At 42.7% G+C, this 23,306-nt stretch overlaps 3 protein-coding genes and 1 long non-coding RNA gene across 6 annotated transcripts; 3 read left to right on the top strand and 1 right to left on the bottom strand.

Moving 5' to 3' along the window:
* Window positions 1-8,279: 8,279 nt before the first annotated feature.
* Window positions 8,280-11,048, top strand: LOC132463540 (uncharacterized). The gene is made up of 4 exons (XM_060059806.1): window positions 8,280-10,398; window positions 10,482-10,593; window positions 10,746-10,868; window positions 11,003-11,048. The coding sequence occupies exon 1, from the start codon at window positions 8,317-8,319 to the stop codon at window positions 9,799-9,801; it is 1,485 nt and encodes a 494-aa protein (XP_059915789.1). The 5' UTR covers window positions 8,280-8,316; the 3' UTR covers window positions 9,802-10,398; window positions 10,482-10,593; window positions 10,746-10,868; window positions 11,003-11,048.
* A 32-nt stretch (window positions 11,049-11,080) lies between these two features.
* On the top strand, window positions 11,081-16,774 carry LOC132463542 (uncharacterized). Its single transcript, XM_060059811.1, has 7 exons — window positions 11,081-11,238; window positions 11,338-11,391; window positions 11,505-11,540; window positions 11,644-11,873; window positions 12,063-12,222; window positions 12,494-12,594; window positions 16,523-16,774. Exons 1-7 carry the CDS (start codon window positions 11,199-11,201, stop codon window positions 16,568-16,570), a joined length of 669 nt encoding a protein of 222 aa, XP_059915794.1. The 5' UTR covers window positions 11,081-11,198; the 3' UTR covers window positions 16,571-16,774.
* A 430-nt stretch (window positions 16,775-17,204) lies between these two features.
* LOC132463543 (uncharacterized) lies at window positions 17,205-21,718 on the bottom strand. Its single transcript, XR_009527047.1, has 4 exons — window positions 21,596-21,718; window positions 20,838-21,387; window positions 19,860-19,911; window positions 17,205-17,618 (listed from the first exon to the last, which is right to left on the bottom strand). It is a non-coding gene; the product is annotated as an uncharacterized LOC132463543 (long non-coding RNA).
* Window positions 21,387-22,908, top strand: LOC132463541 (putative nuclease HARBI1). 3 transcript variants are annotated; one of them, XM_060059810.1, is made up of 3 exons: window positions 21,387-21,863; window positions 22,131-22,183; window positions 22,410-22,908. In XM_060059810.1, the coding sequence occupies exons 1-3, from the start codon at window positions 21,493-21,495 to the stop codon at window positions 22,772-22,774; spliced, it is 789 nt and encodes a 262-aa protein (XP_059915793.1). In that variant the 5' UTR covers window positions 21,387-21,492; the 3' UTR covers window positions 22,775-22,908. The 3 variants fall into 3 exon arrangements, with proteins under 3 accessions (XP_059915793.1, XP_059915792.1, XP_059915791.1); XM_060059809.1 differs by having other exon boundaries at window positions 22,017-22,183; XM_060059808.1 differs by having other exon boundaries at window positions 21,387-22,183; window positions 22,410-22,904.
* Window positions 22,909-23,306: the final 398 nt, after the last annotated feature.

The raw sequence follows: 23,306 nt of genomic DNA, 5'->3' as shown, positions 1-23,306 counted from the left end.
CTTCAGAATTCTTGTGGGTGGTTACGAACCAACCAAGTGGGCAGGGCCATGAATAATAATTTGACAACGCTCACCTTATCCAGATCGGCTCATTTCTTCTGCCTTTTTCCTTTCATTGCCTATTGCATTCAGCAGACAAACTGCATAGATTTCAAACTTACCACAGCTCACAAACTTATTCAGACCTATGTTATTTAACAAACAATAGGAAAAATGTGATTTTAATGGCATGGGCTCTTTAAGCTTTGAAATTACTTTTTGTGGATTTTTTACTTTAAATGTGGTGGCAAGGGCTGTTTATAATGTTACGTTTAAACTAGTGGTGGGCCGTTATCGGCGTTAACGCTCGCGTTAACGCAAGACTCTTTATCGGCGATAAAAAAAATATCGCCGTTAATCTATTCTCAAAGTTGGGTGAAAAACTTGGCGAATTGCACTAGGGGGCGAGAACGAGTCACGCCCCGTGCCCACTACCTCCGTCAGTTGACCGTTGCCCATTGACTTTGAATGGGGACGGACGCGCAATGCATTGTGGATCCGTCCGTTGTTGGAGCGTTCGCCACCGTCAGAGCCGCGACTCGGGCTCTGACGATACTGGAAAGCGGGAAAGCTCAAATAGATCAATTTCATGATTTAGTGTGTGGAAATACAAAATACAGGAGAAAAAGTACTCAAGTCATTTGTACTCAAATTTTCTGTATTGAGCTTTAAAACATTCAGGAAAACAGACAAATCTGTGCAGTTGCCGTAAACAGATGTAAGATTAATCAAAATTCAAACTGCATACCCTGCATCAACAGCAGCGGATTCACTGTCAAATACCACATTTACTGTTTTCGCTGTCTCAATATAAAAATGTATTTGCCTAGAACAGTCAAAGTTATCAGAAGTGGCCCTGACTGAACATAAGGCAATATACTGGGAATTTCTGGCCTGTTTTTTTACTGCTCTCCCTTTGTGTTGCAACATGTCATTAGCCAACAGCTATACATTATGGTAATTCACAAACATACACTTGCTTCCGTACAAAATATGGAGAGTGCAGATCCATTCACATAGTAACAAGCACATTGCCTCTTCCACTAAACAGGATAACCATCAACAGCACTGGCTGAACACACAAACTGGATACCATCAACAGCACTGGCTGAACACACAAACTGGATACCATCAACAGCAGTGGCTCAACACACAAAAAATAAACGTATCACTGTATCAATAGAAACCTAGAATACCTAGAGCAACACATGTTTATACACCAAATAAGGAACAGAAATGAATAACACAAATTAAGGCCAGTGATCATCTGAGGTTTACCGAGAGGCAGCGCCCCAGCTAACAAGGGACGTCCTGGGGACGTTCGGAGACGTCCCTGTTTGGTCCCCTATAGGTTATACCGTGACGTTATCCTTAGGACGTCCTTAGGACGTTGTTTAGACGTTATTCAAGTTCCTAAAATGTCACAATTAGTAATTTAATTTTAAACTTTCAGGGGACGTTCCAGGAACGTCCCTAGTTGGTTATGATATGACATTATTTTAAAAACTTTCGGGGGACATTCGGGACGTTCCAGCAACGTCCCTGGTTGGTTATGAAAATGACATTATATTAAAAACTTTCGGGGGACATTCGGGACGTTCCAGCAACGTCCCTGTTTGGTTATGAAATTACATTATATTAAAAACTTTCGGGTGACATTCGGGACGTTCCAGCAACGTCCCTGGTTGGTTATGAAATTACATTATATTAAACACTTTCGGGGGACATTCGGGACGTTCCAGCAACGTCCCTGGTTGGTTATGAAATGACATTATGTTAGAAGTTTTCGAGGGACACTCGGACGTTCCAGAAACTTCCCTGGCTGCTGATCTGACATGACATCTCGTGGACCTGCCTGGTTACTTGGTTGGGTCCCTATCAACGCTCGTGAACCCTGTTGTAGAGTGAGACGTCGAGAGAGAGAGAGACAGCAATTTTTTGATCCCACATCCAGCTAGTAAAAGTACAGTTTTATAATCATTTTGTGTAAATATATATTTAACTTAAGTTTTAGTATTGATAGTTTAGTTATTTAGTTGTTATTGTGTTATGTTATAGTGTAGTTTAGTGTATAGTGTTATTAGTATAGTGTATAGTGTTATAGTTGAATAGTTTAGATTAGTTTTTTGTGAAGGTGGGAAGGACAGACACCCGAAGGACATCATTTGAGGTCAATACATTTTAATACAAACTTACGTTCTACCTGTATCTATGTATTTGTATGTTTATCTAACGTGCAAATGCCATAGCTATGAATATCGATATTAATAACTGTACAACTAGCTCAAACTGTGAAGACGAAGTCGGCTAAATTGAGATGCCGCGACATACGCGTATAAACAATGTTATCGATAGCACTAAGTAGGAATATGCCTACACGCCAGTTGTGTTGCCCCATTAAGGATATATAAAATACAAAAACAGCTGAATAGGCTACTTTTGGACAGGTGAAGACTACTGCTATAGTCTAGTAGCTCAAAAGCTAGTTACTTTTTGACAAGAGCCACAAGACGTTAAGCGAGAAAAGTATCAGAATGACAGTTGGCTGCCTTTGCCATTTGACATTGTTGTCCTGGTTACGGACTCAGACGCGCATGCTCTCTTAGTTACTGTTGCTACGTCGAACAAAATGTAGAGTGGAGAGCCGAGTGGAGCGCCAGTCGTGTTGCTCCTATGTAATGCTGCCTGTAATAAAGATGTAATGGCATTTTTGTGATGTAAAGAGCAGTGATATAATGTACGTTATTCTACTTCATTTAAGAATGCTCGATTCTGATTGGCTGGGAGGGGTGCATTAATCCGGCATATTGCCCGCTGACTTGTCGGTTCTACTTGCTGCTGACTGAGCACAGTAGATCAATATGCCGCTTGCATCGTTTTCTATCACATACATTTCCAACATGAGGTCCATAGTAAAAATAAACCAAGGAGTGCATGTTTGATCGATCGTCATTAAAGCTGACTTGATACGAATGTAGCAGCTACGTTATTAAACTAGTGATCAGATCCAGCCTTGTGTGGTTGCTATAGAAACGAGTTACCTACAGCTGAGCTAACATTATTCACCGTAGTTCTAAAGGGAACTACTTTTCGAGGGAGATGAACTTAAACAGAGTATACATTTAATAAGCATGCAATACGAATAAGAAAAAGGCTAATTATTAAAGTATTTGAATTGTTTCCATAGGCGTAATTTACGGGGGGGTTAGAGGGGTTATAACCTCCTCAATAATCAGATCCAGCTAATATAACCCCCTCAATATCATCACACATAATTCAGATGAACAAAAAAATGAAATATTCTGAATTAATACCTCGTTTGTTTTCTTTATTAATTTAATTTGTCAGCAAGATAGTATCATGTTTTGATAATCTGTAATGTACCCCCCCCCCAGCCCACCGACTACTTGGTATTACCCGAACTATTTCGCAAGGTCGCTGGGATGAATAGTAAGAGAAGACTAATGCTAACTGTACATGAATGGATATGAAAAGGACACCGAAAGGCAGCCAGGGCCAGACAACAATTTTTAATTGTTGGTCGTCAAAGGAGCCAAAAGCCAAAAGGAGTAAAAATCCTGATGATAAGGAGGTAAATACCCGTATTGTTAAGTTAGGTGTTATCATCCACTCTATATTTTTTCACTACCTGGATAGTTTACGCCTCCATTTAAAGTGGAGAGGGACCTTCACTTTCCCCATACAAACCCTCAGAATAAAGAGGTATCAGTGGAGAAACAAAATAATTTTCGATTGAGAGCATAATTTCACATTCAAACAGTATCGTTGGTGTGCTATGTGCAGTAAAACCAGACGATCTGAATAATTCCTGATTCATGCCAGATATTTATTTCCCGCTTTGTAAGAGCTAGCTAGCTAACTATGTGAACTTTATATGATTAGCATAGGCTACGTTGTAATGGCAGCGATAGACGTCCTCAAACTAAGATTCTAGAACCCACTGCCTCAAACGTACTCGGTTACGGGTGGGTAAAATGCAATGTGAGTACAGAGACCAAATGTTTGTCCAAAAATCCTCTGAGGCAGAGAGGAGCTTTAGTGCTCTTCGACGATTTAAAACTTGGTTACGCACAAGTATGTCACCGCAGAGGCTGAACCATGTTGCAGTGTGCAACATCCATCAGGACAAATTGGACCTCTTAACTAAGAAGTCAATTTGTGCACAGTTCATTTCTTTTACACCAAGACGCAAACAGGTGTTTGGTGCTTTTATGTGAAATGCTTTTATACTTCTTTTGTATTTACCTGCTTTTGTTTAGATGTTGATAGTTTGAGCTGGTGATGCCCGACAATATGTTTATTGAATTGTGCATTTGTATTGAATTGTGTGAATTTGCTGGATGTAGGTGTCAATAATACAGTGATGCAATTGATTAATCTTTAAGTTCTTGCGTGTTTTTTCCATAAGATAGACACACACAAAATCAATTAAGTGGAAGCTGCCACTGCTGACTAATGCTTAAACACTGAATTTTACTACTGTGTCATTATGGCATAAATAGTCAAAAAGAAGCCAAAATCAGTAAAGGTATCGCAATGTATTTCTAATACAGGAACGGCAAATTGGCATGTTACCTTTTACACAAGAAGATGATTGATTAAATAAATAAATAAATATGCTGCGAGTTTAACCCCCCCAATGGTAGACCCAAAGTTATGCCCTTGATTGTTTCATTATAGAACCTCCAACCTCATCAACACTGGTACAGGCAACAGCAGAGTCCTCTTCTCAACAGTCAACCACTTACTTCAGCCTCCTAAATCTCTCCCTCCAGATATTTCCACCACCCAATGCACTGCGTTCCTTGACTTCTTCAGCTCTAAAATCAACACCATTCACCAACAACTGGCCTCATCTCGCACCCCCTCTGATGACCCACCCTGGATGATCACCTCTGGCCAACCTCTCATCAGCCTCTCTGACTTCACCCTAGTAACAGAACAGACCGTTTCAGAACTCATCCGCAAAGCCAAAACCACCACCTGTCAGCTCGATCCTCTTCCCACCTCCCTTGTCAAAGCATGTCTTCCGTCCATCTCCCCCATGATCACCAACATAATTAACTCCTCCCTCACTACTGGTACTGTACCCCCCACTCTCAAGCTGGCTGCCATCACTCCCATCCTGAAAAAACCTGGTGCTGACCCAACTGACCTTAACCATTACCGGCCCATCTCCAATCTCCCTTTCATCTCCAAAACACTTGAAAGGGTGGTTGCCGCACAACTACAGTCCCACCTCGACATTAACAATCTCCATGAACCGTTCCAATCTGGCTTCCGTCCAAAACACAGCACTGAAACAGCCCTAGTCAAAATCACCAACGACCTCCTCCTTGCAGCCGACTCTGGATTACTCACCATTCTCATCCTCCTCGATCTCAGCGCAGCATTCGACACCATCTCCCACCCTCTGCTCCTTGACCGCCTAGCTATTGGGATCACTGGTGCTGCACTCTCCTGGTTTACATCCTACCTCACCGGCCGTCAACAATTTGTTCAACTAAGCAACCACAAGTCTGGGTGTTCAGGTGTCTCACTGGGTGTCCCCCAGGGGTCAGTCTTGGGTCCACTCCTCTTCACCACTTACCTCCTCCCGCTGGGCACACTCCTCCGTCACCATGGGGTCCATTTTCACTGCTACGCTGACGACACACAGGTCTACATCTCCACCAAACCCACCGCTGCCATCCCCCCCACCTCCCTCATCACGTGCCTGGAAGAGATCCGGAGCTGGTTGAGCAGGAACTTCCTGAAACTCAATGGAAACAAGACCGAGGCCCTGCTCATCGGATCCAAATCCACCCTCACTAAATCACAACACACCCCAGCTCCACTCATAATTATCGATGGATTCCCAGTACCCTTCTCCTCCAAAGTCAAGAGCCTCGGCGTCATCCTGGACAACACCCTCTCATTCGCACCCCATATTCACAACATCACCCAGACTGCATTCTTCCACCTCCGCAACATCGCCAGACTCCGCCCATCACTGACCCAATCCAGCACTGAAATCCTAGTTCACTCATTTGTCACATCACGCATAGACTACTGCAACGCCCTCCTCACCGGACTCCCCACCACTCATCAACAGACTGCAGATCATTCAGAACTCAGCCGCCCGGATCATCACCCGCACCAAATCATCTGACCACATCACCCCTGTCCTCATTCAACTTCACTGGCTCCCAGTACACTACCGTATCCAATACAAAACCCTACTCCTCACCTACAAAGCTCTCCACAACCTAGCCCCCAGTTATCTCTGCGACCTCCTCCAAGAATACACTCCCTCCCGCTCCCTCCGCTCAACCTCTGCTGGACTACTATGTATCCCCACATCACGACTCACTACAATGGGTGCCCGGTCATTCAGCTGTTCAGCACCCAGGCTCTGGAACTCCCTCCCCCCACACATAAAACAGTCAGACACCATTACAACCTTCAAGTCACAACTCAAAACTCACCTGTTCAAACTCGCACACAACGTCTAACTGATCACTGTTTTGATTGTTTTGTTTTTTTGTTTTGTCTTGTTTTTGTTTTATTTATTTCTTATTGCTTATGTTTATTTTTTTTTCCACAATGTCTTGTTTTTAAAAAGAATTATGATGACTATATGCTCTGTAAGGTGACCTTGGGTGTCTTGAAAGGCGCCTCTAAATGAAATGTATTATTATTATTATTATTATTATTATGTTGGCCGGCGCGAAGTAGAATAAACGGAATGATCACCTCAAGGCAGGGCAATAAACAGTTTGATATGCCCGGCTCGCAGGAAGGTTACCGCCCTCGACTTCGTCTCGGGCGGTAAGCCGTCCACGAGCCGGGCATATCAAACTGTTTATTGCCCGGCCTCTCAGTGATTATTCCTTACTTAACCAACTTTAGTAGCTATACGTTGGCGAATGTTACAGATTAGCTAACGCTATAGCTATACAAGTTATAACAGTGGCTGCATTTACGTTCGTTGTTACCACTACTTTCCTGCCAAAATGACGGCAAAACAGTAAAGTCACGTGACATCCGGAGCGCTATGTATTGAAAGTAATGGCAGAAATACACAAATCTAAATTGCCACAGAGGGTAATAGACCTGTATTTTCTGTTTTGTTTTTTAAGATCAATTTATTTTTTTATTTTTTTTATATATATGGTATGATTGGAGTCATTGGAAAATGTATTTGTGGCTTAGCGATAGGTCAATTACAGTAGGATTTAAGTTTCCAGTGCATAGTTTAATGAAACTCTGAACAGGCTACATAACCTACAGACACGTAACTACAATAATTAAGTTAGACAAAAAAAAAAAAATACTACTTTTATCAAAATGACCCACAAGCTGTCCATTACAATTCCAATACTTTTGTATTATTTAAACTGCACTACATACGTCAACCATGCACAATTCAATATACATTTTAATATGGTATATTCTGTATAAAAACCACCAGGCAATATATAAATATAGAAAATAATGTGTCAATTTACTCATATGGTTATATTGGCTTTTTGCTATGGTTTTGTTGCTTGAAAATGTATACATTATAGTTCTCAATGGCAAGAGTTTAACAATTTATGCTTTTTTTTTTCTTCATTTTGCAACTTCTGTATTTCCGGGTGGATGTACTTTCTGAAGATATGGCAAACAGTGCTGGAAGATCTGACGATCTTAAGATGTTAAAAAAAAAAGGTAGGATAATACTAATATTATTTTGAAATTAGTACTGTCACTCTTCAATCAAATACCAAAAAATAAAAGGTTTTATAATGTGGCTCAAAATCTTCAAGGCACACCATTTTAGGGCTGTATCCAGTGAGCAGATGTCGTCAGCTGATCAGAGGCGAGAATACAACCGGATCTGGGCAAGGGTGTCAAGAGCCCAGAAAAAGAATACACGTGATGGAGAACCAAATGAGCTGCAGAATCACAATGATCAGGAGATGTACAGTGATGATAGCCCTGGGAGTGGAGGTGGATGTACCATCGAAGAGCAGCTGCATGACGATACCAACATTGTCCCTGAGACTGAATTGGAACAAATGGAGACATCAGAGGATTCCTGTGATGGTGATGAGGACAGTGCAGTTGCCTCTTCATTTAGGGAGCAACTTAAAGAATGGGCCATTGATTTTGGAGAGAAACACAATGCTGTGGATGCCTTATTGAAGGTCCTGAAAAAAAATGGTCATCCAGAGCTCATCCAGAACCTTGTTGGAGAGTACCAATGAAGTGGATGTGGAGACTGAGTCTGGAATGCAGTGTGTTCAGTTTGATGTTAGAGGGCAGATTCTGGAACATCTTAAAAAGTATCCCCAAGCAGTGCTTGAAAAATTAGACAGTGTAGACATCTCCCTGAATGTTGATGGCTTGCCTCTTTTTGAAAGCAACAACCAATCTCTTTGGCCTGTTCTCTGCTGCATCAATTTGTCACCTAAATCTATTTTCCCCCTGTCTCTGGCTTTGGTGTCATCCAAACCAACCTCCCTCAACTTCATCAGCGAAACAGTCAGCAAATTGGAGAACGTGATGCAGAATGGCTTGGAGTGGGGAGACAAGGTGATACGTGTCCAGATAAGGTGCATAACTTGTGACGCTCCTGCGAATGCACTTGTCAAGTGTATCAAGCAGTACTCGGGGTACTTTGGTTGTGACAGGTGTACACAGAAGGGGTTCTGGGATGGACGGATGACCTATCAAGAGGTTGAAAACCTCACACTGAGGACTGACCAATCCTTCAGAGAGGTAACTCAACTGGAACATCACCATGAAGGAAAAACATCACCTTTCTCCAACCTCTCTATTGACATGGTCACATCCTTTCCTGTGGACTATATGCACCAGTGTTGCCTTGGGGTAATGAAGAAGCTTTTGCTTTTGTGGACAAAAGGAAAGAAGGAGACAAGAATGTCCTCAGGGCAGATTAAGGAGGTGAGTGTGAGACTTGAGCAACTGAAGACAGCTATTCCAAACAATTTCGCAAGAAAGCCAAGGGGTTTGGAACATCTTGAGCGTTGGAAGGCCACAGAGTTCCGTCAGTTTGCTCTTTACACTGGCAAGTTAGTCCTGAGGGGAGTTCTTCAAGATGACCTGTTTGAGCATTTCATGGCTTTCAGCGTTGCAATGTGCATGCTAATTTCTCCAAGCCTGGTGCAAGCCCACTGCTCGTATGTACATGAACTGCTCTCATTTTTTGTACAGCAAGGAAGGTTTTTGTATGGGGAGTGCTTCCTAGTCTACAACGTCCACTCCATGCTGCACCTTGCTGCTGATGCAAAAAAAATTGGCTGCCTGGACAACTGCAGTGCATTCCCCTTTGAGAATTATCTTCACCATTTGAAAAAACTGGTCCGCTCGGGAAGAAGTCCTCTGGTCCAAATTGTGAAAAGACTGAATGAGGGTGGAAGTCTCAGGAGGGAACTTACTGAGAAAGAAGGCAAAGTAAGTAGCAAACATCCAAACAACATTTACATGCTAAATGACAAAGCATGCTGTGAGGTATTGTCAACAACCCCAGAAAAAAATGATGGCACACAAATGTTCCTTTGTAGGGTGTATAACCACCTTGAACCCTACACCTCGAGTCCCTGTGACTCTCGCCTTTATGGAGCAATACGGACAAACATCCGAAACACAAGCATGAAACTGTTATCAGAGATATGCCTCAAACAAAGGGCAATCATGTTTGAGGAGGAATATGGCTCACGAGTGTTCTTTACCATTCTCCACTCCTTTTCATGAGACTCTACCTTGGCCGCAGCATCGCCCCAGTCTCCAGTCTCCATCACTGACACATCGCCTCAGTCACCATCACTGACATACCTGGCAGCAGCATCGCCCCAGTCTCCATCACTGACACATCACCTCAGTCTCCATCACTGACCGACCTGGCAGCAGCATCGCCCCAGTCTCCATCACTGACAGACCTGGCCGCAGCATCGCCCCAGTCTCCATCACTGACAGACCTGGCAGCAGCATCGCCCCAGTCTCCATCACTGACGCATCGCCTTAGTCTCCATCACTGACAGACCTGGCCGCAGCATCGCCCCAGTCTCAATCACTGACGCATCGCCCCAGTCTCAATCACTGACGCATCGCCTTAGTCTCCATCACTGACAGACCTGGCAGCAGCATCGCCCCAGTATCCATCACTGACAGACCTGGCCGCAGCATCGCCTCTGTCTCCATCACTGACATACCTGCCAGCAGCATCGCCCCAGTTTCCATCAAAATGTCTTTGTACTTCAGGTTCATCGTCTGAAGTTTTCGGTGGTGCATTTTCTTGAGGAAAATGAGGTGGATGTGGCACCATCATTATGGTTGGCGAAGAGCAATGGGGTAAGGCAACTCATTGAAAATTGCATAAATTGCATGGTGTCATACAAAGAAAAGCATACACAACAATTGCAAATATCTTACAGGTTCTGAATTGCTATTGGCCGGCAAATAATGCCAGCGTTCTGGTAAGACGCTGTGCTCTGCCCGACAAGGTACTTTGGAAAAAGTACAAAGTTCGCGTTTTCTCTACAACAGGTAAGATGTGTTTCACCCCCATAATGACAAATACATTTGTTGTGCTCGAATGATAAATAAAATAAAACAATTTAAACCTAGAATCGCCTTTGACTGATAGCATATCTGTAATTTACATTTAAATTCTAATTGTTGCACCTTTCCATTAACAGACAGCTACAGCCTGGCCAGGGAGAGGGCAAGAAAGGGGCAAGACACCTCTCAGGTGGAAACGGTGGAAATAAATTCGAGGAGGATAAACGTTCCTGCCAGGTACCAGGAGCCTGATAGTGACGGTAATTATGTGTCTATACGTATATATATATATATATATATATATATATATATATATATATATGAGTTCTCTGTTGAATATATTGTAAGACTCATGTTTTAAAAAAAAAAAAAAATTCATACATGCCTCATGAAGATGAGGAAGAAGTAATAAAAAAAATAAAAAAAAAGAACAATAAAACAACAAGTTGCCAAGAGTGTAAGTATTTGCAATAGTAGCTATGGTTGAAAAACAAAAAAGTTGTTAATTCTGTTTGCCAACTGTTTCTTTTTCTTGTTTTGCAGTCCCTTCACCACCTATCATCACACCTGTCAGGGTCGATGATGAAGGCATGGCTGGTGTATCAGCTGCTGGAATCCAACCACATAATAGTAATAGTTTGTTAGTTGGTCAAACTAGTTTGTTGGCAATTATTCAGAGCTAGGCTACCTAGCCTACATCACTTATTGTTCTTTGCATTTGCTCTGCAGTTACTCCATGTGAATCCTCCACCATCGGGGGAGAAACCTATGAGGCCTTTCAAGGTACCTTAATACAGACACATAGCTACACTATATAAACCTATTTGTACCTGTTCCCAGTTTAGCCCTGCATTTACATTTTCAATGACTTGATTGTTGAAATAATTTGGTTTTAGGGAACCATCAAGATGGAACGGATACAGTCTCCAAAGGTATCTTTGAAAAAGTCATCCCTTCCCATTGATTATTACAACGACTGAGGAAGCATTTAATGAATCTCGATTGTAATGTTAATTATTATGCTTGGTTCCACAGAGATTTTCAGTTTCCTGGAGGGTATGGAGAGGAGGATTATGCTTAAGTTGGAAAGGATGCACGAGGACCTAAGAAATGGCAATGGTAGAGTCATGGAGGCTGTGGAGTCCAGGCCAGGAAGGACATCTGAGGCAGCTGAAGAGGACATGTTAGAGGGTCCATGTCAAAACCTCGCAGACTTGGAGGACCTCTGCAAAAAGATTGCAGACCGCTCTTTTAAAAAGAAAATGGTATGTCCTGGAATATTAGAAATTAGACCAAGAAACCAATAGACCTACAGTCTAAGTTTATTTTTCTCTTTATATTGCTGGGACACATTCTTTAATAGAACATTAATATGTACAACTTGTTAAATGTGTCAAATATGTTGTTTGAAATGAAATGGTTTTGAGGTGATTTTTATTATTTTATTTCTTTAGATTCGGCACCTGAGCCTTCTTGGAGGCAGCAATGTCGGGGATGGGGTTCGAAGGATGCTGAAAAAAATCGGCACTAATGAGCTGTGGAAGGGGTTCAGTTTAAAGGGGAGAAAGGGGAAGAGACCCTTCCACAGTTTATTAATTTATGACGTGGTGATACGTAAGTTAAATCTCTCACACACACACACACACACACGTATAGCCTTCATCAAAAAATATATTGCAGCACATTCAAGTGCTAAACATTCACTGTAGGCTACAATGCTTTAAATAGTACACTGTATAACAGTTTTTCCATTACTCTGCTGGCAAATACAGACAAACAAACAAACCACAATGAAAACATAAACTCCTTGGGCGGTAATGGAGATTTCCTTTGATTACACTTGTCCCACCATTACTAGGTCAGTCATATGAATATTTTTGTTTAGGTGCCTGCAGCCGTACCTTTCCGAATGTGGACTGCCAGAAGGTGGAGGAGGCCATTGCGGTTACCCTCAAACATGCTCCCCACCGCAGATCAACAAACCAGGTATATACACATATTATATACACTTATCCAAACATATGATCAGCTGTCCATTACAATTTAAAATAACTTTTAATTATTTTAACTGCATTTCATTTAATTTCAACTGCACTACATACGTCAACCATGCACAATTGAATATACATTTTAATATGGGATATTCTGTATGTAAACCACCAGGCAATACATACTGTCGCAGCCCAGCTCTCAGCACGACGCAACAAGGGAATTTCAAATCACGTTCTTTATTAATGCTTTGAATTTAACAAGTTACAAAGTGGTCAAATGAACAGAAAATAGAAAATAAAGTGGTTCTGGGATGGTTCTGGGATGGTTCTGGGATGGACGGATGACCTATCAAGAGGTTTACTAGTTCATTCAGCAGAGAGGGTGGTTGTGGGGGGGTGATTGTGAGGGGGGTGGTGTGGGGGGGTGATTGTGAGGGGGGTGGTGTGGGGGGAGATTGTGACCCCTGTCTCTCTCTCCCCATGACCACACCTCGGGCCGATCGCACGCCCTTGGCGGCGATGTGTCTTTCGAATGAATGTGCCCTATCAACTTGAAATGGTACTTTCGGCGCCTACCATGGGTGGTGGGGGGTGATTGTGAGGGGATGGTGTGGGGGGTGATTGTGAGGGGATGGTGTGGGGGGTGATTGTGAGGGGGTGTGTGGGGGGTGATTGAGAGGGGATGGCGTGAGGGGGTGTGTGGGGGGCGATTGTGAGGGGGTGGTGTGGGGGGAGATTGTGAGGGGGGGGGGGGGGTGTGCATGCTCATTTCTCCAAGCCTGCGGCAAGCCCACTGCTCGTATGCACATGAACGGCTCTGGTCCAAAATTGTTAAAAGACTAAATGAAACTGAAAAAAAAAAGGCAAAGTAGGTATCAAACATCCAAACAACATTTACATCGGGTGGGAAGTAGGCGGAGGTTGATGGGTGAGATGCAGGGGTGAGGATGGGGCTGGCATTCTGGGACTATGGTGCGGACTGGCAAAGTGGTCTGGAAAAGATTTAAAATAAAAAAAATAAAAAACAGTCATTGTTTGTGCATTTGTGTTGCAATGGCCCACATGAGCACATAAATGTAATTTGCCTCTTTTTACTAAAAAAAGGTTACGGGTTTCTTGAATCAAAAAGTTTCCTTTAGAAAACAATGACTGACTTAACACAGGTGTACACTTTTTGTCATTGAGCCTAACTTTCCCTCAAAATTCACTAGCAGCTTCAAAAGGTCATAGACTGGTATGTGATATCTGTGCACTTAAAAAACATAATTCACCTTTGTCACAGAGGTTTTTAAATGTTCATGACGACCTCCACAATCGATATTGCAGGGGTGAGGATGTGGGATCTTTCTCACTGTGTCTGGAAAAGACAAAAAAAAAAAATCTAAAAGTTTGCTCTTGAAAATAATTACTAACTTTACACAGTTGTTTACACTTTTTGTCATTTAGCTTTTCTCAAAATTCAGTACTTAGAAATGATGAAATTATAGCGCATTGATTACAACCGTTAATTAAAAATTCTTATAATTCCAAACCAGGACGTTGACAATAACTATTTTTTGTTGCAGAGGAACAATTGCGAAATAAACCATTTTTAATCAATAACTTCGTATTGAAATGTTAATTTGTTGACTGTAGAATTGTTTAAAAAAAAAGCAATATAACACTCGTGGGAGTGGGGTAGGTTAGGATAATTCCACGTGTGTTGTTGCCTATACGCAACTCGGCCTCCGAACACCACCCGTGGGATTATCCCTTATCTACCCCACTCGTGCTATATTGCTTAAGTATGCATAAATAACATTAACATAAAGGCTTAATATATACATATCTCTGACACACAGCAAATAGGTAATAAAAGGAAATAGTGGTGATTACTATGTGACTATACTGCCATCTACATCGTCATTTAAATCCGTTTTGGTAATCTCTAATTATAATTTAACTGCCATTAACGTGCGTCAGTTAAACTAAACTTCGTTTAGAGTAGCCAGACATACATCTCCACATATTAACTAACACTTACATATTAGCTGCTAACTAAACTAACGTCATTAAAGTACGGAATTATCGCGTACATTATATAATAGGAAGAAAACAGACTTACGGTTCGCAGTGACGCAAAAACATGTCTAAGAATAATATGTTACAGGACTAACTTCTACTAATTAAACTGTCAGTAACAAGCAAACTAAAACCGTGCAGACTCCTCTGGTGTTTTGCCGCGAACTGACCAGATCACAAGATGCTGCTGAGCAACGGATCTCTGCCCATGCGCAATCTGTTACGGTCTCTGCATGGCCTTTCTAAAAATTACTGTTCGACATTTATCATGTCCCCAAAATCTAAACTATACTTTCTTGTACTTGAGATTGATTACATTAGGTTCACAAAGTAATGAGACATCTGTGCACTTAAAAAAAAAATCACCTTTCTTCTCGTTCACCTCATCTGAATAACTGTGGAATTGCGCTAAATAGGATGACTTGTTTGTTGAATTGACGGAATGAGACCTTCGCTGTCTGAAGTATATTTTCACATTTATTTCACATCTCACTAGCTCTATTGGCCTACAATTTGGTTGGCATCGATTTTATTAACATTTTGTATTGTTTTGCATTCACAAGATTGCATTCACACATGTCATATTTCAGCTAGCTAGCACACGATTTATTGCATTCACACGTGTCATATTTCAGCTAGCTAGCATACGATTTATTTGCATTCACACGTGTCATATTTCAGCTAGCAAGCTCTATTGACCTACAAACGGTTTGAGATCAATTGTTATAAGAAAATAAATAATAAGGCCACTTACCCTTTGTTGAATCCAAGTGAGGAAATTATCACCTTTTTTGAGGGCGAGGCAGCGACAAATCCATGTGTGACTGGCTGTGTGACTGGCTGGTCACAAACTGCCACGACGTTATCTGGTTATCAAGGTTATCGTCGCTATTGTTGGGAAAAATAACCTGATGAGCACATCACATGGCAGGCACGGCCGGAGCTGAAGGCCCCATCTCCCAGGCAGGCAGATGGTGGACACTCAGACAATGCACCAGTATCATCTCCAGAACGGGAGAGCCACATTAATTTATCACACAGGAGACATTTTGAGAGCTCTTCCCCGTTAGGAGGAACCAAGAGATACCTCTGCCCACACCAGGGGCCTGAGAGCCACATTAAATGATCACACACGAGACATTTCAGGGGGGCACTCCCCGTTTTAATTTATCACACCGGAGACACGAGGAACTCTCCCCGTTACGAAGCTCTCTCAGGGCCTGGGAGCCAAAACACACAGAACCGCACACACCTCAAACGCACACACCTCATCGAGAGGAGGATACAGCATAAGACTGCATCACACAGGGACTCTTCACCTTCTTCTGAAGCAGACCTTCCACGGAGGCGAAGCTCCAGACGAACCATCAGCGCTGATTAGGGACTTAGACATATTCGATTTCTCACGCTTTATGACTCTGTATAACCGTTGCCACTTTACTTAATAAATCCAAGGTCCTCGTGCCGATAGACTTTATTACCTCTCCGTCTCATTTTATCTGGTCCAGTAGCTAGACAGACCGTTTTTCCCCACACTATTAACGTGCGCACGCACCAGTCGACCTACGTTGTTACGATGGCGTCACACGGTTGAAGAGTAGCCTACCGCTTGTTGATTCGTCTGAGATTTTGTACAATATTTTTAACGAATATATGATCAAATGATAGCAGATCAGATCAGGCAAACTCTTCATAATAATGTTCTTGAAGCCTTAATGTTCGCATTTGCTCTGCAGTTACTCCATGTGAATCCTCCATTATCGGATGTTTTTATGTTAATATACTAATGCATTACATTATAATTCTCACTAGTAAAAGCAGGTAAAATTGCTCTGTTGTCTAACTGTAGCTAATTGTTGCAGGTATTGATTCCGGACGACCTGGTGGAGGACGAGGAGGAGGAGGAGTAGGAGGAGGAGGGGGAGGACGAAGTGGAGGAATAGGAGGAGGAGGAGGGAGAGGCGTCAATCCAGGCTTTAACCCATAAATAAAGAATTTGTTTATACTTTAAACAGTGTTTTTTCTTCTATAAGCATATGCATAATAAGTTACATACACAATACAGCCTGTTATACTGTAAGTAGATTTATTTTAAATAAAGAAGTTAAATAACATTGTTGAGTGAACACATTTAGTTTAGTTTTTCACTATAGGCTACATTTTACTAGTTAATATGCATAGATACTTTGTATACAGAAAAATATCCATTAAATGCATGTGACTAGGTTGAGAAATTGATCCTGCATTTTGGTATATAAAGGTCCAAAGCATGACCTGCTACCAAAATCTGGGGATGTCCCCTGAACGTCCCCTAAATGTTGTGAGGACGTTACATAGACGTCCCGGGGATGTTTAGGGAACCATACAAAAGGACGTCATGGGGACGTACCGGGGACGTTTGTTTGCGACGTCCCCGGGACCTTTAGGGAACCCTACAAAAAGACGTTGTGGGGACGTTCCCTTGCGACGTCCTTATTACTTTCGGGGACGTTCAGGGGACGTCCTAGGGACGTCATTTTGTTAGCTGGGATTGCGCCTGGCTTCTTCATATGATTAAGAGCCTTGCTGTGAGACAAAATAGATGTACAAATAGTGGAAGGGGAAGATGAAAAATAAATGCACTTATCGTCTCCCTGGCTTTGTGTACAATTCATGTACCCTCCTTGCCAATCAATTATGTGGCAACTAAAAAATTATATTGTGTTGCATAACGTCTCAACAATTCCAAAAAAAAAAAATCATAATATTTTCCGAAAACAGTCAATTCTTTTTTTATGAAGTTGGACTTCCGTATAACTTACATCTGCCATTTTTGCAACGTTTTTTTTTTAGCTTTTGCCCTAGATGTCCTCCTCTCCTTTGGAACAGCCTCGTCAGTTTGTCAGAGTGAACGTCCAGCTGAGAAAGGAACCTGGATTGAAGTGGGACGGTGGTGATTCTCTTGAACTCAGCGTTGAACTAAATAGTAGCAAGCACAAAAAAAGCACAAAGGATTCAGGTTTCAAACTGAATTCAGGGCATTCCATGTCTTAAAGGCACCCAGTGCAACTTTATGTAAACATTCAATGAAAAATAAACATTCAATTTCTAGTCTTTTTTACACGTAGTAAGTTTCAATAACTCCATACCATTACATATCGACATTCAAGGAGCAAAGATGAGACGTCGTTGTGTGGTGAGAACTGATAGAAAATCGTAAACAACAACAATCGCCGGTGGGGAGAAGCCATTTTTCCATTGACTGGAAGCCTGCTTTATTTATTGTAGGTTACAAAAAATAAAGAAAATGGCGGCATTGTTGTTGTTATCGATTTTGTATCAGTTCTCACCACACAACGACGTCTCATCTTTGCTGCTTAAATGTCGGTATGTAATGGTATGGAGTTATTGAAACTTACTACGTGTAAAAAAGACTAGAAATTGAATGCTTATTTTTAAGCCTCGAAAGTTGCACTGGGTGCCTTTAAATGTGCATGGGCAGTTCATATACACACGTGGACAAAATTGTTGGTAACCCTCTGTTAATGAACGAAAAACCCACAACGGTCACTGAAATTACTTGAAACTGACAAAAGTAATAATAAATAAAAATTTACTGAAAATTAACCAATGAAAATCAGACATTGCTTTTGAATTGTGGTTCAACAGAATAATTTAAAAAAAACAAACTAATAAAACAGGCCTGGACAAAAATGATGGTACCCCTAGAAAAGATTGAAAATAATTTGACCATAGGGAAATGTTAAACTAAGGTGTGTCCTCTAATTGGCATCACAGGTGTCTTCAAACTTGTAATCAGTCAGTCTGCCTATTTAAAGGGTGAAAAGTAGTCACTGTGCTGTTTGGTGACATGGTGTGTACCACACTGAACATGGACCACAGGAAACGAAGGAGAGAGTTGTCTCAGGAGATTAGAAAGAAAATGATAGACAAGCATGTAAAAGGTAAAGGCTATAAGACCATCTCCAAGCAGCTTGATGTTCATGTGACTACAGTTGCACATATTATTCAAAAGTTTAAGGTCCATGGGACTGTAGCCAACCTCCCTGGACGTGGCCGCAGGAGGAAAATTGATGACAAAATGAAGAGACGGATAATACGAATGGTAACCAAAGAGCCCAGAACACCCTCCAAAGAAATTAAAGGTGAACTCCAAGGTCAAGGTACATCAGTGTCAGATCGCACCATCCGTCGTTGTTTGAGCCAAAGTGGACTTCATGGGAGACGACCAAGGAGGACACCGCTGTTGAAAGCAAATCATAAAAAAGGGAGACTGGAATTTGCCAAAATGCATATTGACAAGCCACAAAGCTTCTGGGAGAATGTCCTATGGACAGATGAGACAAAACTGGAGCTTTTTGGCAAGGCACATCAGCTCTATGTTCACAGACGCAAAAATGAAGCATACCAAGAAAAGAACACTGTCCCTACTGTCAAACATGGAGGAGGCTCAGTTATGTTCTGGGGCTGCTTTGCTGCATCTGGCACAGGGTGTCTTGAGTCTGTGCAGGGTACAATGAAATCTCAAGACTATCAAGGCATTCTGGGGAGAAATGTGCTGCCTAGTGTCAGAAAACTTGGTCTCAGTCGCAGGTCATGGGTCGTCCAACAAGATAATGACCCAAAACACAGCTAAAAACACCCAAGAATGGCTAAGAGCAAGACGTTGGACTATTCTGAAGTGGCCTTCTATGAGCCCTGATCTAAATCCTATTGAAAATCTGTGGAAGGAGCTGAAACATGCCACCTGGAGAAGGCACCCTTCAAACCTGAGACAACTGGAGCAGTTTGCTAATGAAGAGTGGGCCAAAATACCTGTTGACAGGTGCAAAAGTCTCATTGACAGTTACAAAAATCGTTTGATTGCAGTGATTGCCTCAAAAGGTTGTGCAACAAAATATTAAGTCAAGGGTACCATCATTTTTGTCCAGGCCTGTTTAATTAGTTTTTTTTTTTAAATGATTCTGTTGAGCCACAATTCAAAAGCAATGTCTGATTTTCATTGGTTAATTTTCAGTAAATTTTTATTTATTATTACTTTCGTCAGTTTCAAGTTATTTCAGTGACTATTGTGGGTTTTTCTTTCATTAACAGAGGGGTACCAACAATTTTGTCCACGTGTGTATGTGCATGGAAAGCGAGAACTACGTCAAAAATGTGGATGCTTTAACTTGTAGTGATGCAAAAGCTCGGACCTACTTGATACAGTTTCTTTGCCGCTTTTACAACTCCACATTACTGCCACCAAACCCTGTAACATACATCAAGATTATTATTATTAGTAACTTCAAAGCTCCAATCATCAATTCAGAAACAAAGGTCTGCTGCAATACCAAAATTCAAAGCACTTGTAAATCTGTTATCGCTTTCTAATTACCTGATTAACGTGTTTAAATACAAGGACTAACACAAATGATGGAAATATATATTAAAAAGGTGGAGTCACCAATTCAGGAGAATGCTTGTTGGACCATACTTTGCATGAACGGTCATGACAGGCAATAACAGCTAGTTAGAAAAAGAATGGCGCTCAAACACATAGTCCCTTCAGAAAAGCGATTATGCGATCTCATAATTCAACGCATAATCAGCCGAAGTTTGCATATTCATGCGGGAGTTGCATTTTCCGCACAAAATATGCGGGGCTTGCATGATTTCATAATCCCTGCGTTTTCGATGCAAAAGAGTGACATATCTTAGCAGAAAGTTTAAAAATGTTGCGTTTACTTCACACAAGAGCAGCCATTTCCCCCTGTTCTCATGGGAACGTTATGAAGTGACGTAATTACGCGACGTGAACGTCATCGTCAAGCTGCATTTTTCGCAAGTTCCAGAAGTTTCATTGCAAAAATATGCCGCATTTTTTAAGAAAACGTGCCGCACAATCAAGGATTATTGGCCGCAACAATCACAAAAAAACGCGGCATTCTTCTGGAGGGACTGACATACACGTTAGTGCACACGCAGTCCCCCCATGTAATGATAAATGCAAAACCTCCAATATATAGGCCCTAAGTTAACCACTAGCTTTTGCCGTTAGGCTCTTACACACGCGGACCCAGGCTAATTAGCGCTCTAAAAAGAAAATATAGCCTATACGTACTCATATCCTACGCACAAACGAGTGCACTAAATATTTAAATAGTTACGCAAATGTTTCCAAATTCATAAACTTACTTTATCAGTAAATGGGCTGGTCTCCGTTGTGGCTGAAGGGGGAAATGTGATTGCTTCCAGAATTTTCGGGGTCAAATGCACTCCTTCGTCTCTTTTTTTCTTCAGCACAATTTGAATCCAGCCTATGGGCGCACTACTGCCACCCTCTGCTCGTAATGCAAATTACACTTTGGCGCCAGAAAAGCACCAAACTCAATCACATCGACATGAGTGTTTTGATTCAATCAACGTGAGAGACATTAGTACATCTAACATTCTCCATAAACAATCAAAGTTGACATGACTATAGCACGTCCACAAGAAGAATATGAATTGATCATGTTGCATCTACGTACTTCCTTTTTGTCAATTTAAAGACCTGGGGCCTCATGTACTAAGGTTGCGTACGCACAAAAACGTGGCGTACGTCCTTTTCCACGCTCACGTTCAGATGTACAAAACGTGAAATGACCGTAAAAATGTGCGGTCCCCACGCCAGCTCCAGAGCTGTCGTACGCACGTTTCTACAGCTATTGTTCCTTTGGCGACACTTAGAGGTGACGCTGGGAAACTGGGAAAAACAATGACTCAGAGTGATTTGCAAATCAGAGACACACTAATGAACAATTAACACACCTTGCAATTATATGGGTGGCTATAAAAGCATGCGCAATGGATGAAGAAAATTGTTTTAACAATGGCTGTGTTAGCGTTGTTAGAGGACATCGCAAATGGTCACATCCGAAGGGAACGTATATTTAGGGAACGCGAGGACTTACTCGCAAATGATGACGATTGGCTCATGAGCCGATTTCGTTTCCCCAGGCCAGTATTACTGGAGCTGTGCGCAGAGCTGCGGCCGGCCCTAGAGCGCCACACAGCCAGGAGCCAGGGGTTGTCCGTGCCCACACAGGTGCTGACCACGCTGGGGTTCCTGGCAACAGGGGCCTTCCAGCGGGAGCTGGCCGATCGGTCAGGAGTGTGCCAGTCCACCCTGAGCCGAGCCATGCCAGCTGTGTGGGACGGAATCATCCGAATGTCATCCAGGTACATCAAATTCCCATACAATGCTGTTGAACAGGCCCACATTAAAGCGCAATTTGCAGCAACAGCCGGTTTCCCTAATGTAATCGGAGCTGTTGACTGCACACATATTGCCATAAAAGCGCCATCACAGGATGAATTTGTTTACGTTAACAGGAAACACTTTCATTCTATCAATGTCCAAGTGATATGTGATGCGCAAATGCAGCTCCTTAACATCGTGGCAAGGTGGCCTGGTTCAACGCACGATTCATTCATTCTGACCAACAGCATGGTTGGGAACAGGCTGGAGGCTGGCACTGTGCGCGATGGGTGGCTTCTGGGTGAGTAAATGCTTTATTCGTGTAATTGTCCCGTATGTATAAACCAGCGTAATGCACATCTGGGGCTTGTGCACATCCAAATATCATGTTTCTCTGACGTGTTCAGTATTCACGTCAGTAAAAGCGGGCGTAAAGTTAGAAATGTCGCCCGCGGTGCACTTCTGCATTCATTCATTGTGTGGTTTTTACGTTGTGTATTGTATTCTGCGGCTTCATCTGACCCCAGGGGACCGTGGCTACCCCCTAAGAACGTGGCTGATGACCCCTCTTACGAACCCCAACACCGACCAAGAGAGGAGGTATAATGACCTCCATTCCCGGACGCGAATAATTGTGGAGAGGGCAATCAGCCTGCTGAAGGGACGGTGGCGATGCCTGGACAGGTCGGGGGGGATGCTACTCTACAGACCTGAGAAGGTGTGCCACATTGTGATGGCCTGTGGCGTCCTCCACAATGTGGCACACCGCCATGGCATACCACTGCCAGAGCAGCACAACCCCCCACTGGAGGAACCGGATGCCGGACCCGTCAACTGCAACCCACCCCGAGGAGCCATACGGGCCCGGCAGAATGTGATTTCAAGCATGTAAAGAGGCAAGGACAGAATTGACTGTGTATTTATTGTATTTATTGACGCGCTTATGTCACCGAGTACATTTATAAGCCGATCAAGGCGATCATTAATGCCACCGATGGCTCTGACTATTTCTGCCTGTGACTCCGACACGGCCGGTCGGGTGGTTGGCAGATGAATTGGAGGCGCCGCGTGCAGCGGAGCCGGTGGAGAAACCGGAGTCAGCGGTGACGCTGGAGACGCCGGGGCCGACGGAGGAGACGCCGGGACTGGAGACGCCGGGGCTGGGGACGCCGGGGCCGACAGAGGAGACGCCGGGGCCGACAGAGGAGACGCCGGGGACGACGGATGAGACGCCGGGGACGCCGGATGAGACGCCGGGGACGACGGAGGAGACGCCGGGGCCGACGGGGCAAACCGTGCCCTCTCCTTGCTTGTCTATTCAAAAATAAAAAATTTAAGTTAATAAACACGAGTCAAAGTCTTTAATATCCTGGCATCTTTACGCACGACTTATGTGTATTGTAAGCAGCCAATTGTATGACCAG

Source organism: Gadus macrocephalus, chromosome 8 (assembly GCF_031168955.1).
Source record: "Gadus macrocephalus chromosome 8, ASM3116895v1".
NCBI lineage: Eukaryota > Metazoa > Chordata > Actinopteri > Gadiformes > Gadidae > Gadus > Gadus macrocephalus.
The sequence above is the reverse complement of the archived record's forward strand: the minus strand, read 5'-3'. Positions and strand labels throughout refer to the sequence as shown.

Bases quoted from the DNA above. Each gene is read 5' to 3' on its own strand.
- LOC132463541 (XM_060059808.1), top strand. From the start codon at position 21,493: ATGAAGAAAATTGTTTTAACAATGGCTGTGTTAGCGTTGTTAGAGGAC. The intron at 22,184-22,409 runs GTGAGTAAATGC...ATCTGACCCCAG, and splicing joins GCGCGATGGGTGGCTTCTGG to GGGACCGTGGCTACCCCCTA.
- LOC132463542 (XM_060059811.1), top strand. From the start codon at position 11,199: ATGGCTGGTGTATCAGCTGCTGGAATCCAACCACATAATA. The intron at 11,239-11,337 runs GTAATAGTTTGT...TTTGCTCTGCAG, and splicing joins TGGAATCCAACCACATAATA to TTACTCCATGTGAATCCTCC. The intron at 12,595-16,522 runs GTATATACACAT...TAATTGTTGCAG, and splicing joins ACCGCAGATCAACAAACCAG to GTATTGATTCCGGACGACCT.
- LOC132463540 (XM_060059806.1), top strand. From the start codon at position 8,317: ATGCAGTGTGTTCAGTTTGATGTTAGAGGGCAGATTCTGGAACATCTT.